At 46.3% G+C, this 18,421-nt stretch overlaps 1 protein-coding gene across 1 annotated transcript; it reads right to left on the reverse strand.

Annotated features, from left to right (window-relative positions):
• Window positions 1-607: 607 nt before the first annotated feature.
• On the reverse strand, window positions 608-8,422 carry atp1b1b (ATPase Na+/K+ transporting subunit beta 1b; the record flags this gene model as incomplete). Its single annotated transcript, XM_079236598.1, has 6 exons — window positions 608-1,990; window positions 2,123-2,206; window positions 2,843-3,027; window positions 3,301-3,456; window positions 6,290-6,418; window positions 8,332-8,422. 6 exons carry the CDS (start codon window positions 8,420-8,422, stop codon window positions 1,730-1,732), a joined length of 906 nt encoding a protein of 301 aa, XP_079092724.1. The 3' UTR covers window positions 608-1,729.
• Between the last annotated feature and the right edge of the window lie 9,999 nt (window positions 8,423-18,421).

The raw sequence follows: 18,421 nt of genomic DNA on the forward strand, positions 1-18,421 counted from the left end.
CAGGGAAAACAGGAAGAACCTTCAGGAGAGCAACAGAGGAGGATCCCTCTCCCCGGATGGACAGAAGCAATAGATGCATCAGCAGGGACATGGCAGGAGGTAGGAGACAGGAGGCAGGAGGCAAGATACAGGATGCAGGAGACAACAGACAAGATATATATATATATATATATATATATATATATATATATATATATATATATATATATATATATATATACACACACACACATATTTAGTGTGTGTATATACAGTATATATAAATAATACCTTTCAGGGAGGGTCAACACTTCCTGAAACATTGGGCCTCGGTCAGTGTTGACCAGTAAGTTGCGCATTATCACTGACAGGTGATGATGCGCAACTTACTGTACCTGTTTATAGAAGGCAGAGCATTGCATTCTGGGAGATAAACGGTTTTGTTTCCTTGTCAGAACCTGGAGGGCCCTAGATGGTGGCCAGATGTCAAACAATGCCCATAAATAGTATATGAACCTGAGACCCCAGCAGCCAATGCATGCTGGGAAAACACATAATGATCAGATGAAGTGGTTCAGAATGAACACTTCAAAAGAACTGAAGACGAACACACAAGAGAAAGGTCCATTATGACTTTATTTGTTTCTATCTTTGATTAAAGGACAAAGCTGGATGAAAAGGAGGAGAGTTGACCGATGTTAAAGGGTTTACATCAACATGAAGTCCTAAGGATTAAAGCACATCAGTTATCGTCTACTGCTCCTGGGGCAGGTGGTCCAGGACCTGGAGGTCTGCTGCCCTCCTGCTACAGCTCTACATTCATGAGGTAACCACGGGGGTTGCTAGGCGACACATTGACTTAGCACTTAACATGATGACATTCTAACAACCAGCACTGCATTGCTTCTGATAGACTCACTTTGGTATTGCATTTATACACCACAATGTTCTGCAAACAAACTAAACGTACAACTGCATGAACATAACATTCTTCACCGGGTTAAAGGCTGAAACATTCAGTTACACCAGGCTGCGATGAAGAGAAACTCGTCTTCGCCACGGAGTCAGCGCCACACAGCTCTACATCCAGCTCAAAGCAAACGTTAAGGCATGAAACCAAGAAATGAACCGTCACACTTAGAGGATTGAAGCAAAAAGAGATCAGATGTAAAAGAGGAATAAAAAGAGTGCAGCCTTTTCCTTACACAGATAAGAAGAGTTGCACCATGTAAAACTATTTAAATTATGAAGTGGGAGTGTGTTCAGGTCACACACACACACACACACACACACACACACACACACAGTGCTCAGAGGAAAAGAGGACTAGCAGGGTTTGGAAGGACCCGTTTTTGCGACTAATGCAACTCAACTATGTAGTGGAAGCACAGAAGGCAGCGCTACGCAGAGAGACAACAGGTGAGTTACACGGCACAGAGCAATGGCACAGAGCAATGTCACAGAGCAATGTCACAGAGCAATGTCACAGAGCAATGTCCCACAGCTGCTGGAAAAGTCTCATTTACAGCTGAATAAATAGTTATTAGGCAGATTGCTACTTTTCCTCTAAATGACATTCTAACGCTAGACAGAAGTGATGAACGCAGACAAGATTACACATCGGTCCCCTAGCAGGTATTTCCTTTCATTTATTCATTCAAGACTATTTGTGATTGGCTGAAGCGTACAGCCCGCCCCCTACGTCGATCTGTGTCTAGTGGAGGGCTGGGGGCTACGGTCCTGGGGCCGGTCATAAACTGCTAACAGTAAACTTGATGTCAAAGCGTCCCTGGTAGCGGTCTTTGTCGCTGTACTTAATGTTGTCTCCGTACACTTTGCACTCGATGCGCAGCTCAGTGTTCATGGTCAGGTTGGTGAACTGGATGGCCACCAGCGGCTGCAGGTACTGCGGGTGCAGCAGCTTGCCGTAGTACGGGTAGTACTGCAGGGGGAAGCCGCCGCCGATGCCGTAGTACTTGATGTCCCCGATTTTACCGGCATCCTCCTCTCTCTGGAAGGACGGAGAGACAAGTGTGTGAAAGGACGACCACACACACACACACACACACACACACACACACACACACACACACACACACACACACACACACACACACACACACACACACACACACGGGCGTACCTTGTTGGTGCAGTAGATGGGCATGACATTGGGCTGCACCTTGTACTGAGCCTCTTCAGGGATGCTTTCATTGGAGGTAGGAGGCTGCACAACAAACACCAGTTACGAGGTGGACTGACTCCATACAACTCTTTTATTCAGATACAACTTGTGCTTCAGTAAAACCTATTTTATACCAGTTGGACGAATACACAATGCATTGTGAAGCTGAGCTCTGGCTCTCATTGGCACCATAGCCCCTGCTAGTTAACCAGCAGGTTAACCAGCAGGTTAAGTCGTCCACAAAAGTGCCCAGCACATGCTGGCGGTGGACTGGAGCTCCTCTGTGCCCCTCAGCTGGCGGGTTGGTTCCACCACATCTCCCTGCCTGCAAGGCCCTGATCAGACTGAACGGGTAACTGGGAAATAGATTTAAACGACCCTTCTTTTTATTCTGGTCCCGGGACAGAGGGTGTTGCATGTGGACAGGTTGTGAGGCCCTGAGGATAATGTGTGATTCTGGCTTCGTTTAAGTCTCTGAAGGGCACTACGATGTACGACGTGAGGTTCTTGTGACCGATGGGGGCGGCCTTGATGACCTTCATGAGCGGGGCCCTCGGCTTGAGGGGCCGGGCCCCTGCCTCTCGTCCCCTGACACTGCTACTTTCGCAATGTCTTGACTTTTTGTCTCCAACAAAACATAACTTAGAATAGACTTATAGACTTCTACATTAAAGTTACCTTTGGAGGGAAGTTGACGATCCTGTTGAGCTTCACTATCAGGCAGGGCTTCCCCTCTTTGAAACCAAACTCGCGGTCCTCAAGGCCGGAGCAGGGGCCCAGCAGGGTCCTGGAGAAGCGGCAGGCCTTCCTGATGCCCACGTCGCTCTCCAAGTCGCCCCTGTTCTTGTACTCTGCCGGCTCCTCTGGAGGGAGTGAAGGGATACGTGGTGAGGCCCTCCACATGCCCTCCTCCCCTCTGGGAGGCGCTGTAGAAATCTGTTCCAGGACCAGCAGGCTCAGGAACAGCTTCTTCCTCTCAGCGCTCCACTTACTAAACTCCGCTCCACGCTGACATAATTCATTATTTACCTCGTCACTTTTCTGGTCAGATGCTAAACTGCAGTACTTTTACTCTCTGAATTATAGGGTTAGATTATTGATTAATTGATTCTGGGCCGGTGGGACTTAACACCTACCTCCACATTCCTCGAACTTCATCTGGTCCCTCTGCAGCTCCTCGTCATACTTGGCCAGGAAGTTCTTCAAGGCCTTCGTGTAAGGCAGGTAGGACCCCAGGTCATTGAGGTTGAAGAACACTTCATTTTTTTCGGACCGTGGGGTGTGAGAAAGGCCTGCGGAGACGACAGGTGATCAACAGTGATACTTCACGATGTATGGAACATGCATCTTTACACTGATCATCCATGATGTGAAAACAGTCAAAGAATCCTGACCCACAGAGACTGGGACGACTAGGTCACAGAACAGACCCTCATTTCTTCAGAAAGAAGAAAATGACAATCTCTGAAATTGGGATGCAAGACATTCAGGAACGCCGACTGTGGAAATACACTTTTTATTCTTTCAGATCCAGATGTGATCAATACGACTCGAGGATACAGATATGTCTTTCCAGTCCTGCAGTGTCTCTGTACTGGACTCAGGTGTCATGTGACTGGTGTAGGGCTGCAACTAACGATTATTTTAAAAATCGCTTAATCGGTTGATTATTTTTTCGATTAATCGATGAATCGGATAAAAAAGCAAAAATACATTACTTTCCAAACCTTTGTTCAAAAACAGAAGTGACAGTGCAAATTCACAGTGCAACACATGTTCAGAAAGCACAAACAGGTTGCTCCTTGAACATCCCTGAGCTGTTAATTAAACAAATTAGATTAAAATGGACCAACACTAAAAACATACACAAGTATGCTTTACATCTGCCTTTTTACTGTAATTGATCTCCTTAGAGCAGAGGCTGCTTTAGCATGCCCTGCTTTATCAATATGTATGAAACACTGGGACAGAGGGAAGCTGCACTGCTCCTCTCACGTCTGTTTTGACCTCCACCTCCAGGCCCAGCTCCATCTCAGCTCTGCATCAAGCTGCGCTACATATAGAGTCCTCTTCCTTAAACTATTTCATTCTGGGTCTCTTACGACCACGAAATCACGTTGTTGGCTAAGCCCAACTACGTGATTTGATTCATTCTACTTTGAGTAAAAAAACAACCTGCAGCCAGATCCTCCGGTGAGCCGATTAAACGTTAACGAGTGACTGGTGAACTGAACCAGACCGGGGGGTTACGGCATGTTTCACCACGTTACGGTTTTTTACAAGCAAGACTGAACTGTAACGGAACATAACGGAAGTTTAACGACAATACACAACCCAAACACATTAGCTAACGTGATAGCAAGCTGACTAGCTTCCATTAAAAACAAGTTTGAGGGAAATGAAGCCGCTGCAGACATCTTAACGCTGATTGGCCAAGACTCGAAACGTCACATCAAAGATGTTCTATTTTTGCTAAGATCACGACTTCAGCGTTTCTCAGTCTTTCACTCCAATCTCAGACACGCTGGCGGCTCTGTGCCCCTCTTTTTTTTTTTTTTCTCCGCGACTTTATGGCTGCCGTAATAATCGCGCGACACAACGAATCGATAATGAAATTCGTTGCCAACACTTTTGCTAATCGATTTTTATCGATTTGTTGTTGCAGCCCTAGACTGGTGCTTCAGCCAGTAGATGTTACATTTACACAGCCCACCGGGCCGTACACCAAGAGTTTCCAAAACAACATGCTGCCGTTTCCTGAGGGCCAGGTGAGCACATGAACCCACCATGTGTGGACTTCAGACAGGACCTCTGCATCGTCCTTCAGGCGTTCAGAGATTCAACATGCTGATGTATGTTGTTCATTATGAGAGAACGGTGTGTTGCTCCTGCACATACAGAGGGACTTCTTTAGTGATCTGTGGAATCAGCTTCCACTTTCAGTTCAGGGGGCAGACAGTCACCTCATTTAAGAGTAGACTTAAGACTTTCCTCTTTGATGGCACTTATAGTTAGGGCTGTTTCAGGCTTATAGTTAGGGCTGGCTCAGGTTTGTCCTGGTCTAGCCCCTAGACTGCTGGGGGACATCTTAGGATACACTGAGCTCCTCCTCTCCTCTTCTTTCTCTCCTTCTGGATAAATGATTGTCTCTTCAAGGCATATTACTAACTGTACTTTCTTTTTCCATGGATTCGTGGCTGCCTGGAACCAGGGGGAGGACCCCGGTCCTCCCCTTGGCCCTGCTGATGCAACCATGGCCCTGCTGATGCAACTGGCCTGGAGCCGATCCTGCCTACTGCCATGGCCCTGCTGATGGAACCGGCCTGGAACCAGTCCTGCCAGCTGCCATGGCCCTGCTGATGCCCCTCCTCTCTACCTCCTTCTGCTTAATGGATCGTGGCTATCTGGATCATGGACCATGCCTACTACTCATTATATGAATAATTTCTGTCACATTCATTGAATGTGCTGTAACTCTGCTACGTTATTCATTCTGGCCACATGACATCTATTGCTTCTGTCCATCCGGGGAGAGGGATCCTCCTCTGTTGTTCTCCCTCAGGTTTCTTCCCCTTTTTTCCCTGGGAAAGGGTTTTTACTATCTTTATTGGGGGAGTTTTTCCTGAGCCGATGTGAGGTCCCGGGACAGGATGTTATGTTACAGATTGTAAAGCCCTCCGAGGCAAACTTGTATTTGTGATGTTGGGCTATATAAAATAAACTGAATTGATCGGTTCTATGTCACTGAGGTTCAAAGGCGATTCTTGACCTTGGATCCAGCAGCTGAGAAAGCAATCACTAAAGGGCCCATCTAGTAGCTTTTGATGATTCTGCATGACCTTCATCGACCTTGTGGTGAGACGTTTCATCCAAACATATTACATGTATGTGCTAATGATGAGAAAGTCCAGCTTCCAACACTTGAGTGACCTGGAAACCGACAGGACCTCTGTGGCCTAGCCTTGGTAGCATACACACACACACACACACACACACACACACACACATACACACACACACACACACACACACACACACACACACAGGACTGTGCCACAGTGCGTTTTGCTTTCCGAGAGGCTACAGACGACCTTTGACACCCTGACAGACAGGAAGTGGTCTTACCAGGAGGAGAGACCCGGTCCTGCCAGGTGGGCTTGTAGTTGCTCAAGGTGAGCAGCAAGGCCTGGATGGTTCCGATGAAGATTCCAGCCAGGCAGCCGTAGAAGACGATATAGAACGCGATAATTTTGACTGTGGAGGAAAAAAGAAAAACAGAATGTCAGTACAGAGCGAGACAGAAGAGAAGACTTCCTCCAAGAGTCCTGAGAAGGTTTTAACAATCAGGGAATGACTTGAGGGGACAACTGGGCCATGAGGTGGAAATCAGTATCTAGTATGCAGCCGTTTTATATGATGTAATGCAATGATGCATTATTCTTTCACAGCTAGCTTTGAGGCACTAACATTGACGTCTAATGTGGTCGAACCGTAACAGTAGAAACCGTCATCTATTCATCTCTGTCCTCTACAGAGCTCTTCTGACCAGAGGTCAGTGCCGCACTCCATCACATCTGGGACCGGGTCTTCGGATCCTGGTTCTGGCTCCACAAGGTGCGCCTCAGGAGGGAGGAGCCTCAGCGGAGGGAGGAGCCTCAGCGGCTCATGGGATGCACAGACAGGAGCCTCACATGTGCTTCACCCTACAGCTGCACAGAGGACGCTACGCTTCAAAAGAACAGCTGCATTCTGGGGGATGCTGCTCCTCCATGAGGAGGCTGGTCTAGCAGGACCAGCACCAACACAGCCCAGAACCTCCTCCATCACCAAGTCTGACTTTCCTGATCACTTATTCTGTGTTGAAAAGAAAGATGTGAAGACCAAAGGAAGACTTCAGAGTTTGAATGAAATGTTGCATTGAAGAAGACGACTCCATGGAACGAAAGCTCTCTTAATAACTCGTCTTTGTTACGGCTCTCTTCATAAAGCGCTGCGTCAGCAACATGCTCAGAGGCTCCAGCACGAGGTCAGGAGCTACACACCAGCATTCACCCTCTAGACCAGCATTCACCCTCTAACAGGCCAGCATTCACCCTCTAACAGGCCAGCATTCACCCTCTAACAGGCCAGCATTCACCCTCTAACAGGCCAGCATTCACCCTCTAACAGGCCAGCATTCACCCTCTAACAGCCGACAGCTACACACTGTGGGAACACATTTACAGGAATGAGCTCACAGTACCAGGTAGTACTGCTCGTAGTACCAGGTAGTACTGCTCGTAGTACCAGGTAGTACTGCTCACAGTACCAGGTAGTACTGCTCACAGTACTCCTCATGGGACCACAGCAGCGCTGCTGGACTCCTCAGTGAGCCAGCTCTGCATGCAGTCTCTCCTTTTGCTGCATGAGACAAGGTCAAAAGGTCACAACCGCCTCCCTCAAGTCATGCATGACATCACGCGTGCTCGTCAGATCGAGGACACGATGCCTCCCAGCTGAGGAGCAGCGCCTCTCCTGACATTGTGCTGTAAAGGAGTAAAGCTCAAGGTGGACCCTTCAGCAGGAGGTCCTCCTCCCAGCCAGAGGCAGCAGCATCCTGGGGACCAGAGGACCAACAGGAGCCAGCCTCCCTCAGGGGGAGCTGCTGCTCAGCCGGACCGGGAGCTGGTACCGGGTCGGCTGAGCAGACCCGGGTCCCTGAAGAGGCTCTGCACCAGGTGTCTAACGGGCGGAGCAGCTGCGTGACATTGAGGAGCAGCAAGGACATGCGCAGTGGCGCCAGAGGAGACAAGGTCGCGCGGGTTAATCAGTCCATTGTTCTGAGATTACAGACACCTGATCACAGGAACCCGACACGGATCGATGGGCTCGTGCCCGGGTCCAGCAGGGCCCCTCACCTTGACTCACCTTGGCGCGTGATGCATTTTTAACCCTTTGAAGACAACACACAGCGCGCGCGGTGACCACACGGCGGTCCCCGCGCGCGCAGCCAGCAGCGGGGAAGCAGAGCCGCCAGCGCGCGCGGACACTAGAGGACTGCTTTCAGGGCTGCGAACCCATGAGATGAGACCACAGTGCGCGCTGCGCCGCTGCAGTCTAACACACAGGTGCGAGAGCGCGTGCTCGCCCGTGCGCGCGCTCTCACCGGGCAGGACGCGCATACTCACACCAGCTGCCCCCGGTGCGGCCGAGCAGCTCCCCCTTCTCAGAGTCCCACAGGAACTTCTTCCAGCCGCCGTCGTCTTTATTGGCAGGCATGTCGCTGTATGTCCAGTAAGCAGTGAAACCAGTAAAGCAGTGAGTGAAACCAGTAAAGCAGTGAGTGAAAGCAGTGAGTGAAACCAGTAAAGCAGTAACGTGTGGCAGCAGTGAAGCGTCCCGCAGCAGCTCAGACAGGAACACGGCGCTCCGCTCGCAGCACCTTCATATATCGTTTGCTGGACTCCGCCCGGAACCCTCCACAGGTTACCTAGTGGGAGGAGGGACCGGGGCTCGGCCAATCAGGGCGGAGAGTAGCGGTGCGCACCGGTGACGTCAGAGGACGGACAGAGAGCCCATAGAGGAGAGCGGCTGCAGATGTGATGAGGACTGAAGTCTCTCTGCTCTGTGTATATATATATATATATATATATATATATATATATATATATATACACACACACTACCGTTCAAAAGTTTGGGGTCACTTAAAAATGGCCTTATTTTTCAAAGAAAAGCACAGTTTTTTTCAATGAAGATAACATTACATTAATCAGTAATACACTATACATTGTTATGTGGTAAATGACTATTCTAGGTGGAAACGTCTGTTTTTCAATGAAATATCTACATAGGTGTATAGAGGCCCATTTCTAGCAGCTATCACTCAGTGTTCTAATGGTACATTGTGTTTGCTCATCATAGAAGACTAATGGATGATTAGAAAACCCTTGTGCAATTATGTTAGCACAGCTGAAAACAGTGATGCTGGTGTGAGAAGCTATAAAACTGGCCTTCCTTTGAGCTAGTTGAGTATCTGGAGCATCACATTGTGGGTTCATTATACTCTCAAAATGGCCAGAAAAAGATAACTTTCATGTGAAACTCGCCAGTCTGTTCTTGTTCTTATAAATGAAGGATATTCCATGCAGCAAACTGAGAAGAAACTGAAATTGTGTCAGGGTGACCCCAAACCTTTGAACGGTAGTGTATATATATGTGTGCATGTATGTGTGTATATGTGTATATATATATATATATATATATATATATATATATATATATACACACATGTGCATATGCAGTGCATGGGATCCCACTGAGATCATTTCATAGCAGTCTTGTGGATCTCATGGAGTTTCTTCCCACAGTAACATGTCTGTAACCATGAGCAGGTCTAATGGATGTCCATGCGTCACCAACCATTGTGATTTAGCGTGACGTCGGGGTTGAACCACTGCATGCCAACAATTATCTGGCTTCCTGCATTCCGCAAGAAGCCAGATCACAGAGCACCAGCCTACATGGAGAGGAGTTTGCTCTCATCACTCTTGTGCAGCAACAATGGTCATGTCATGCCTTCAGAGCACCATGGATCATTCTGCAGGACGCTGCATGAAGCTGCTGCTGGTGTAGCGTGGTGGGTGTCCTGTGTTGTTGTGTGTGGTGTAGTCCTCCTCACACTACAGGGATAACAAGCTCTAGTTACACTGCAATGCCAACTATACACATAGTTAATACCTGTATATATATCCTGCCGTCTACAGCCTTTAACCCTCCCTAAAGCCGGCTCCAAGGGCATTTCTGCTGCCAGTGCCAGGGGTCACATGATGACCCAATTTACAATCTGAGCTCAAATAAGAGGCTTTTGATTCATAATGTGTTACCTACTGAATGACTGTACCTTTTAAACGGGCAAAGGCAAACAGTTACACATTTGATTAGCGGAGGCAGAAGAGAAGCGCTCGCATGCCGGCAGACGCGTGTACATCCTTCACATTCTTGTCTGGCTGTGTGTAATGTGTGTGTTCATGCATGCATGTGTGAAATCGCTCTGCAATGTGCTGCCATCTGGGCTTCTGGGGCTGTGTGCGTTTGTTTGAATGTAAACATGTGTGTGTGTGTGTATGTGATGGGTTGGCATGGTACACATGCAGGTTTTGACCTTAAAAGATCTCCTGAAGGACAAGAGGAGGGAGTAAAATCCCTCCTCTTGTCCAGCTCTGTGTACCTCATGAAGGCTGACACTATTTTAACCACAATACTCTGAGCAGACAGGAACCCTTTTGTTCCGTGAAGACTCTGCTACACCAAGACTCTGCTACACCAAGACTCTGCTACACCAAGACTCTGCTACACCAAGACTCTGCTACACCAAGACTCTGTTACGCCAAGACTCTGTTACGCCAAGACTCTGTTACACCAAGACTCTGTTACGCCAAGACTCTGTTACGCCAAGACTCTGTTACGCCAAGACTCTGTTACGCCAAGACTATGTTGCGCCAAGACTCTGTTACGCCAAGACTCTGTTACGCCAAGACTCTGCTACGCCAAGACTCTGTTACGCCAAGACTCTGTTAGGCCAAGACTCTGCTACACCAAGACTCTGTTACGCCAAGACTCTGTTACGCCAAGACTCTGCTACACCAAGACTGTTACGCCAAGACTTTGCTACACCAAGACTATGTTACGCCAAGACTCTGTTACGCCAAGACTATGTTACGCCAAGACTCTGTTACGCCAAGACTCTGTTACGCCAAGACTATGTGACGCCAAGACTTTGCTACACCAAGACTCTGTTACGCCAAGACTCTGTTACGCCAAGACTATGTTACGCCAAGACTTTGCTACACCAAGACTTTGCTACACCAAGACTATGTTGCGCCAAGACTTTGCTACAACAAGACTCTGTTACGCCAAGACTCTGCTACACCAAGACTATGTTACGCCAAGACTTTGCTACAACAAGACTCTGTTACGCCAAGACTTTGCTACACCAAGACTCTGTTACGCCAAGACTATGTTACGCCAAGACTCTGTTACGCCAAGACTATGTTACGCCAAGACTATGTTACGCCAAGACTTTGCTACACCAAGACTATGTTACGCCAAGACTATGTTACGCCAAGACTCTGCTACACCAAGACTCTGCTACACCAAGACTATGTTACGCCAAGACTTTGCTACACCAAGACTCTGTTACGCCAAGACTCTGTTACGCCAAGACTCTGTTACGCCAAGACTATGTTACGCCAAGACTCTGTTACGCCAACACTATGTTACGCCAAGACTTTGCTACGCCAAGACTCTGTTACGCCAAGACTCTGTTACGCCTAGACTATGTTACGCCAAGACTCTGCTACACCAAGACTATGTTACGCCAAGACTTTGCTACACCAAGACTCTGTTACGCCAAGACTCTGTTACGCCAAGACTATGTTACACCAAGACTCTGTTACGCTAAGACTCTGCTACACCAAGACTCTGCTACGCCAAGACTCTGTTACATCAAAACTCTGTTACGCCAAGACTTTGCTACACCAAAACTCTGCTACACCAAGACTATGTTACGCCAAGACTTTGCTACACCAAGACTCTGTTACGCCAAGACTGTTACGCCAAGACTCTGTTACGCCAAGACTATGTTACGCCAAGACTTTGCTACACCAAGACTCTGTTACGCCAAGACTCTGCTACACCAAGACTATGTTACGCCAAGACTTTGCTACAACAAGACTCTGTTACGCCAAGACTTTGCTACACCAAGACTCTGTTACGCCAAGACTATGTTACGCCAAGACTCTGTTACGCCAAGACTATGTTACGCCAAGACTATGTTACGCCAAGACTATGTTACGCCAAGACTTTGCTACACCAAGACTATGTTACGCCAAGACTCTGCTACACCAAGACTCTGCTACACCAAGACTATGTTACGCCAAGACTTTGCTACACCAAGACTCTGTTACGCCAAGACTCTGTTACGCCAAGACTCTGTTACGCCAAGACTATGTTACGCCAAGACTCTGTTACGCCAACACTATGTTACGCCAAGACTTTGCTACGCCAAGACTCTGTTACGCCAAGACTCTGTTACGCCTAGACTATGTTACGCCAAGACTCTGCTACACCAAGACTATGTTACGCCAAGACTTTGCTACACCAAGACTCTGTTACGCCAAGACTCTGTTACGCCAAGACTATGTTACACCAAGACTCTGTTACGCTAAGACTCTGCTACACCAAGACTCTGCTACGCCAAGACTCTGTTACATCAAAACTCTGTTACGCCAAGACTTTGCTACACCAAGACTCTGCTACACCAAGACTATGTTACGCCAAGACTTTGCTACACCAAGACTCTGTTACGCCAAGACTATGTTACGCCAAGACTCTGTTACGCCAAGACTATGTTACGCCAAGACTTTGCTACACCAAGACTCTGTTACGCCAAGACTCTGTTACGCCAAGACTCTGTTACGCCAAGACTCTGTTCCGCCAAGACTCTGTTACGCCAAGACTCTGTTCCGCCAAGACTCTGTTACGCCAAGACTCTGCTACACCAAGACTATGTTACGCCAAGACTTTGCTACACCAAGACTCTGTTACGCCAAGACTCTGTTACGCCAAGACTATGTTACACCAAGACTCTGTTACGCCAAGACTCTGTTACGCCAAGACTATGTTACACCAAGACTCTGTTACGCCAAGACTATGTTACACCAAGACTCTGTTACGCCAAGACTATGTTACACCAAGACTATGTTACACCAAGACTATGTTACGCCAAGACTATGTTACGCCAAGACTTTGCTACACCAAGACTATGTTACACCAAGACTCTGCTACACCAAGACTATGTTACGCCAAGACTTTGCTACACCAAGACTATGTTACACCAAGACTTTGCTACACCAAGACTATGTTACGCCAAGACTTTGTTACGCTAAGACTCTGCTACACCAAGACTATGTTACGCCAAGACTCTGTTACATCAAAACTCTGTTACGCCAAGACTTTGCTACACCAAGACTCTGTTACGCCAAGACTCTGTTACGCCAAGACTCTGCTACGCCAAGACTCTGTTACATCAAAACTCTGTTACACCAAAACTATGTTACGCCAAGATTGGATAATCGAGCAGATTTCTTGGTGTATGTATGTGTGTGTGTGAGTGTGAGTGAGTGTGTGTGTGTGTGTGTGTGTGAGTATATTTTTGCTTCCTTGCTTTCTTGCTGTGCAGACACTTTTCTGCTGGCTCCCGCCTCTGTTTGCATTTTTCTGTTAATACCTTCTGATATTCTTGTTTTTCTTCAGTGAGGATCTTTGAGCAGCAGCTCCTGGACACTTGAAAACCACTGGGACTCTATTCCTCTATAGATTTGGCTGGCAATTGCCCTAATTCCGCTGGTTTAAAGACACATTTTTATAGTCTACTTAGCAACTAAGCTAAAGCTAAGGAGCAGCAAGATGCCATCTCTCTCCATGGACAACTACTACAAACTCCTGCAGAAGATTGCAGTTTTGGAAACTAAAACTTTATTAACTACTGACCATCCAGTACATTTTATCGCATACATCTTTTTAAGGCAGATGGAGTTTGCCTGAACAAGTCAGGGGTAAAACTCTTTACCTCTAACTTATTTTTCTTCCTGCGTCACTCGTCTGTTCCCACTGCCGAGGACAGGAGACAAGAGGAATCTAAACAAGAGATAACCACACAGCATCGCCGTGGAGACCTCATGGGAAGGAAGCCAAAGGAGAGCCAAGAGGAGGAGTCTCCACCCTCTTCAAGGGTTGATCCCCCTCTCCGAGAGGACGAGTCTCCACCCTCATCGTCAAGGATTGATGAAAGAGATGGTCATTGTTGGAACCAAACTCACTCCCCTCCTTACTCCCACTTCCCGTGCTGAAACCCCTCCACTAGACCTCCGCCATTGCTTTGACACAAACAGCGAAGTTAAAAGGCCGCGCCCCTCTTTTTGACTTAGCTTTATTAAATGTCAGGTCTCTGTCAGGAAAAACATTTTTAATCAATGATTTCATTATTAGGCACAAACTTGATGTTTTTAACCGAAACTTGGTTAGACCAAGATAACAGTGCAGCTGTTCTTACTGAAGCAACACCTCAAATTTCAGTTTCATGAGTGAAACAAGAGCGCATAAGAAAGGAGGTGGAGTTATATTTTATATAATGAGTCTCTTCAATGCAAGCAGATGTCTTTTGGTCATTTTACTTCCTTTATATGGAAGTAATATATAGTATATATGGAATATGTGTCTCTCAATTCCACGCAAGTTTTATTCCTCAACATTTACAGACCACCTAAATACTGTGCAACCTTCTTTGATGACTTTACTGAACTGCTGTCCATAATCTCTATTGATTTTGATTGTGTTGTCATTGTTGGTGATTGTCGGTAACGGCTACGCTCCAATCCACCTGGCATGCAATCAATTTGACTCCTTTTTTGCTGATAAAATTCAGAAAATTAGACAAGCAGTCGGTGGCTCCACACCAACCACAGGATATGTGTTGTCCCCATCTTTAAATAGCATCCATTCGAATATTATGACACAATTTCACTCAATTAACCACAGAAGTGTGTGTCCCCAAGAACTGTAAATATCTCCGGTACAGTTATGAGGAATGTTTGCTGCATTGTATTTATGGGCTCGGTGCAAAGAAGCAAGTTGGTGGAGTTTGCGGCAACACTTACAATAAAGAAAAGAACATTTTTGATGATGAGGCAAGCTCCAATAATTGCTGAGAACCGTCTGCTACTGTATACTTGTCCTGATCCAGAGTTGACCCTAATTTGCACGACTACAATGCTCATTTCCTTTGTTTACGTGAGCAGCTTATGTGAAGGTAACCATCAGACTGAGCAGCCAGTGAGGTAAAGCCTGCCCTTCTCTAATGATACAGCCGGGTGTCTGACAGCTACACGCCTAGACAACTGCTGCCTTTAGCAGCGTGTGTGCACAACAAACATGTGTGCTGTGAGAGGCTGCATGGGGGCCGGCCTCAAGGTGAGAGGAGCCTTCCAGCTTCAGGCTCACAGCTCACCAGTAGCCGTTAGCACACATGCACGTTCCTACATCTGACCAACTCTTACCAAAACCCTCACAGGGTTTTGGTAAGAGTCTTTGTGGAACTCCCTGCTGTGTGTAACCCTGGTGAACTGGGTGGTGGCTGCTCCTCATGGACGTCCTGCCTCAGGAGAACTCTCCTCCAGTCTCCTCACTGCAGCGTCCTCTTCCCTGAAGCAACTAGATGCTCAGGTTGTAGATAGGGATGCATTGGATATCTCCATTTCTTCTGACAGCAAACAGCCATATTTCCCCAAACATGAACAGTGTCACCCTAAAAAGACAAACAGTCTCCACCGACACAGTACACAAGCAGCTTCGTGAGGCTAAATGCAGCATGCTAACATGCTCACCATGGCTCTGCTAACAAGCCGGTATAATAGTGCATCTTTAGTTTACATGCTAGCGTTTGGTAGAACTGTTTAGTGTAGCGGGTGTTTGGTGATATACCAACCTATTGGACACATTGAAAGCTGATGGTGGGATCATGAATTTATGTCCAAGATATCATGGCAAGCCAAACAAAAACAACATCTCAGTCTGATCAATGATGGAGCAACCAAGCAGCGCGGCCCAGAGCGCTGGCTGACTATTGCATCCACAATATGTTGAATATGTTCTTGATTCTATTCAAACAAACTGCCTTATCAAGTTTTGTTCCAAAATGTTGACATTAATTTCTAGAAGATAATTCACGGTATATATATATAGCATCCTCAAACTGGCAGATGTTTTCAATGTAAAACTAATTTCTAAATGTGGCGACTCCCATCAGTATGTGTGTCTTCTGTGATTAAGTTAACACTGTTTGAGGAGATATCTCCTGCATTCACTGGTTCCGTTGCTTAAACTCAGCAAAATATTCAAACCAAGACACACAGAGTTATCTGGCCTCTCCAGCTCTTGCCTGCATCTGGAGCCGGACATGTCGGACACTGTGAACGTACCACGGGTTTGAGCTCAGCTTGTCCACTTGACACAAGGTTCTATCAATGAGCCATTGCTGCCTGGCAGGTCAAAGAGGTTAATTACTAATTAATCCAGAAGTCTTGGTGATGCTCTCTTTCTCTCAGTTTCACACCATAGAGCTGACTATATACCGTCACGTCCACGACACATTACTGAGCTCTATACCAGCTATGCCAGCACTTCTGTTCATTACTTTAGGATTGAGTTATGTAATAAAGGAATAGTTAAACATCTTGAAAGTAAATATATTCTCTTCCTAGATGTTGGTAGATCTGGAGTTGTTCCCCCAGTTCTAGCATTCCATATGACATGAATGCAGCATAAGTATAAGCCAGTGGAAAACAGCTTAGCATAAAGAGAGGAAGCAGTGAAAGCAGCATCTTGTTCTGTCTAAAGTTAAAACACGCACCTACTAACACTCTGAAGCTCTGTGCCTGCACAAAGACAACACTACAGTGTTTTACTGAAAGGTTTAACGTGACACCGACTCTTACATTCCTTACATCTGGACACTGACGGGTTAAGTTAGCTTTGCAGCACCGGTGAGAACGTGATCCTCTAAGATTCAAGCCGTCGAATACGAACAAAATCCTTGTTACATCTTTATAACTTACGTGTATATAAATATATATATATATATATATATATATATATATATATATATATATATATATATATATATATATATATATATATATATATAATGTATACACACACACACACACACACACACACACACACACACACACACACACACAAACACATACATCTATATTTGTACTAACAAATACCGTGGTAGATAGCCATAGTTTAGAACAGAGACAGAATACAGCAGGATCATATTTCAGGTAATCCTTCCCTCATGTCTCCCAGACAAAGCTCCTGACCTTGACCACACTGTGCCCTCTGATGGCACAGTGTACTGTACACCTGTTTATAGGTGAAACACGGTCAGGAATGCCACAGTGCATTATGTTGCAGGACATTGGTGCAGAAGTGTGCAGCAGAGGGATGGGACTGGATCAACTGGTTGTGGTTATTTATTTTGCTCACATAAACTAGAAAGGTACATGACAACTTTGACTAAATGAAATAGATAGATAGTGAAAAAGTGTCCTCTAAGCTCTGCGAAGGAGAGCAGTCACAGGGACCCTCTGAGCTGCAGTCACACGTTCCCATGCCACGCATTGCTTCCACCAGCTGGTACAGATGTCTTGGTCTGTGACAGTAAATAGGCGAGACAACACATGGAACCACTTGTCAGGAACCACTGGAGCACAAATCCTGCCAGAGCGCCAACTGATGCGTGTTCTTACACCAAAACAAGCCTCATGAGAACCAGCAGCGTGCAGTGTGCACATGCAGTGACATTTGTGCTGAAAAGGCCAGGAAAGGAGGAACGTTGTAAAGCTAAGCTATCCAGGTGAAGCGTTTTATTTACAGCTGTCTCCCTCAGGCCACACCAGTGACATTACAATTGGGATCTGTGTGTGTGTGTGTGTGTGTGTGTGTGTGTGTGTGTGTGTGTGTGTGTGTGTGTGTGTGTGTGTGTGTGTGTGCGCGTGGACCAGGTGGAGAACGGGTAACCAGGAAGGTGAGGATGAAGTTACTTTGTTGTGAGCGTTCAGCGTCAGGGGAAAGCGCACAGTGAGCAGTACTGAAACAGTCATAATATTTCCCTTCATAAAAGACAAACAAAAGAACATAATTCAGATAGTCATGTCTGTTCTTCCCTTTAAATTCTGCCAGATGGAATGTCTGAAGTTCTTTTGTCAGTTACAACCCAAGGCCCCCCATAATGACCCAGAGGGCAATAATTGACAGAGGATCATTATGGAGCGTTTAAATGTTCTTTCTCAAAGGCACTGGTTAATGTGTAAGAGCTGTGAGAAGAGTCTGTGGTTTCAGTTAACTTCTTCAACCCGACCCTCAGACTGGAAACTCACAACTTAACAACATTATACTCCTGTGAACCATTTACACTCTTGTGTGATATAAATAGTCATTTGTCATCATTTTTATGATGACAAATGACTCACTAGAACACTCACTAGAACACTCACTATATTCACTAGAATACTCACTAGAATACTCAGTATACTCACTAGAACACTCACTGTATTCACTAGAATACTCACTATATTCACTAGATTATTCACTATACTCACTAGAATACTCACAATACTCACTATAATACTCACTAGACTACTCACTATA

Source organism: Taurulus bubalis, assembly GCF_910589615.1.
Source record: "Taurulus bubalis genome assembly, chromosome: 21".
Classification (NCBI taxonomy): Eukaryota; Metazoa; Chordata; class Actinopteri; order Perciformes; family Cottidae; genus Taurulus; species Taurulus bubalis.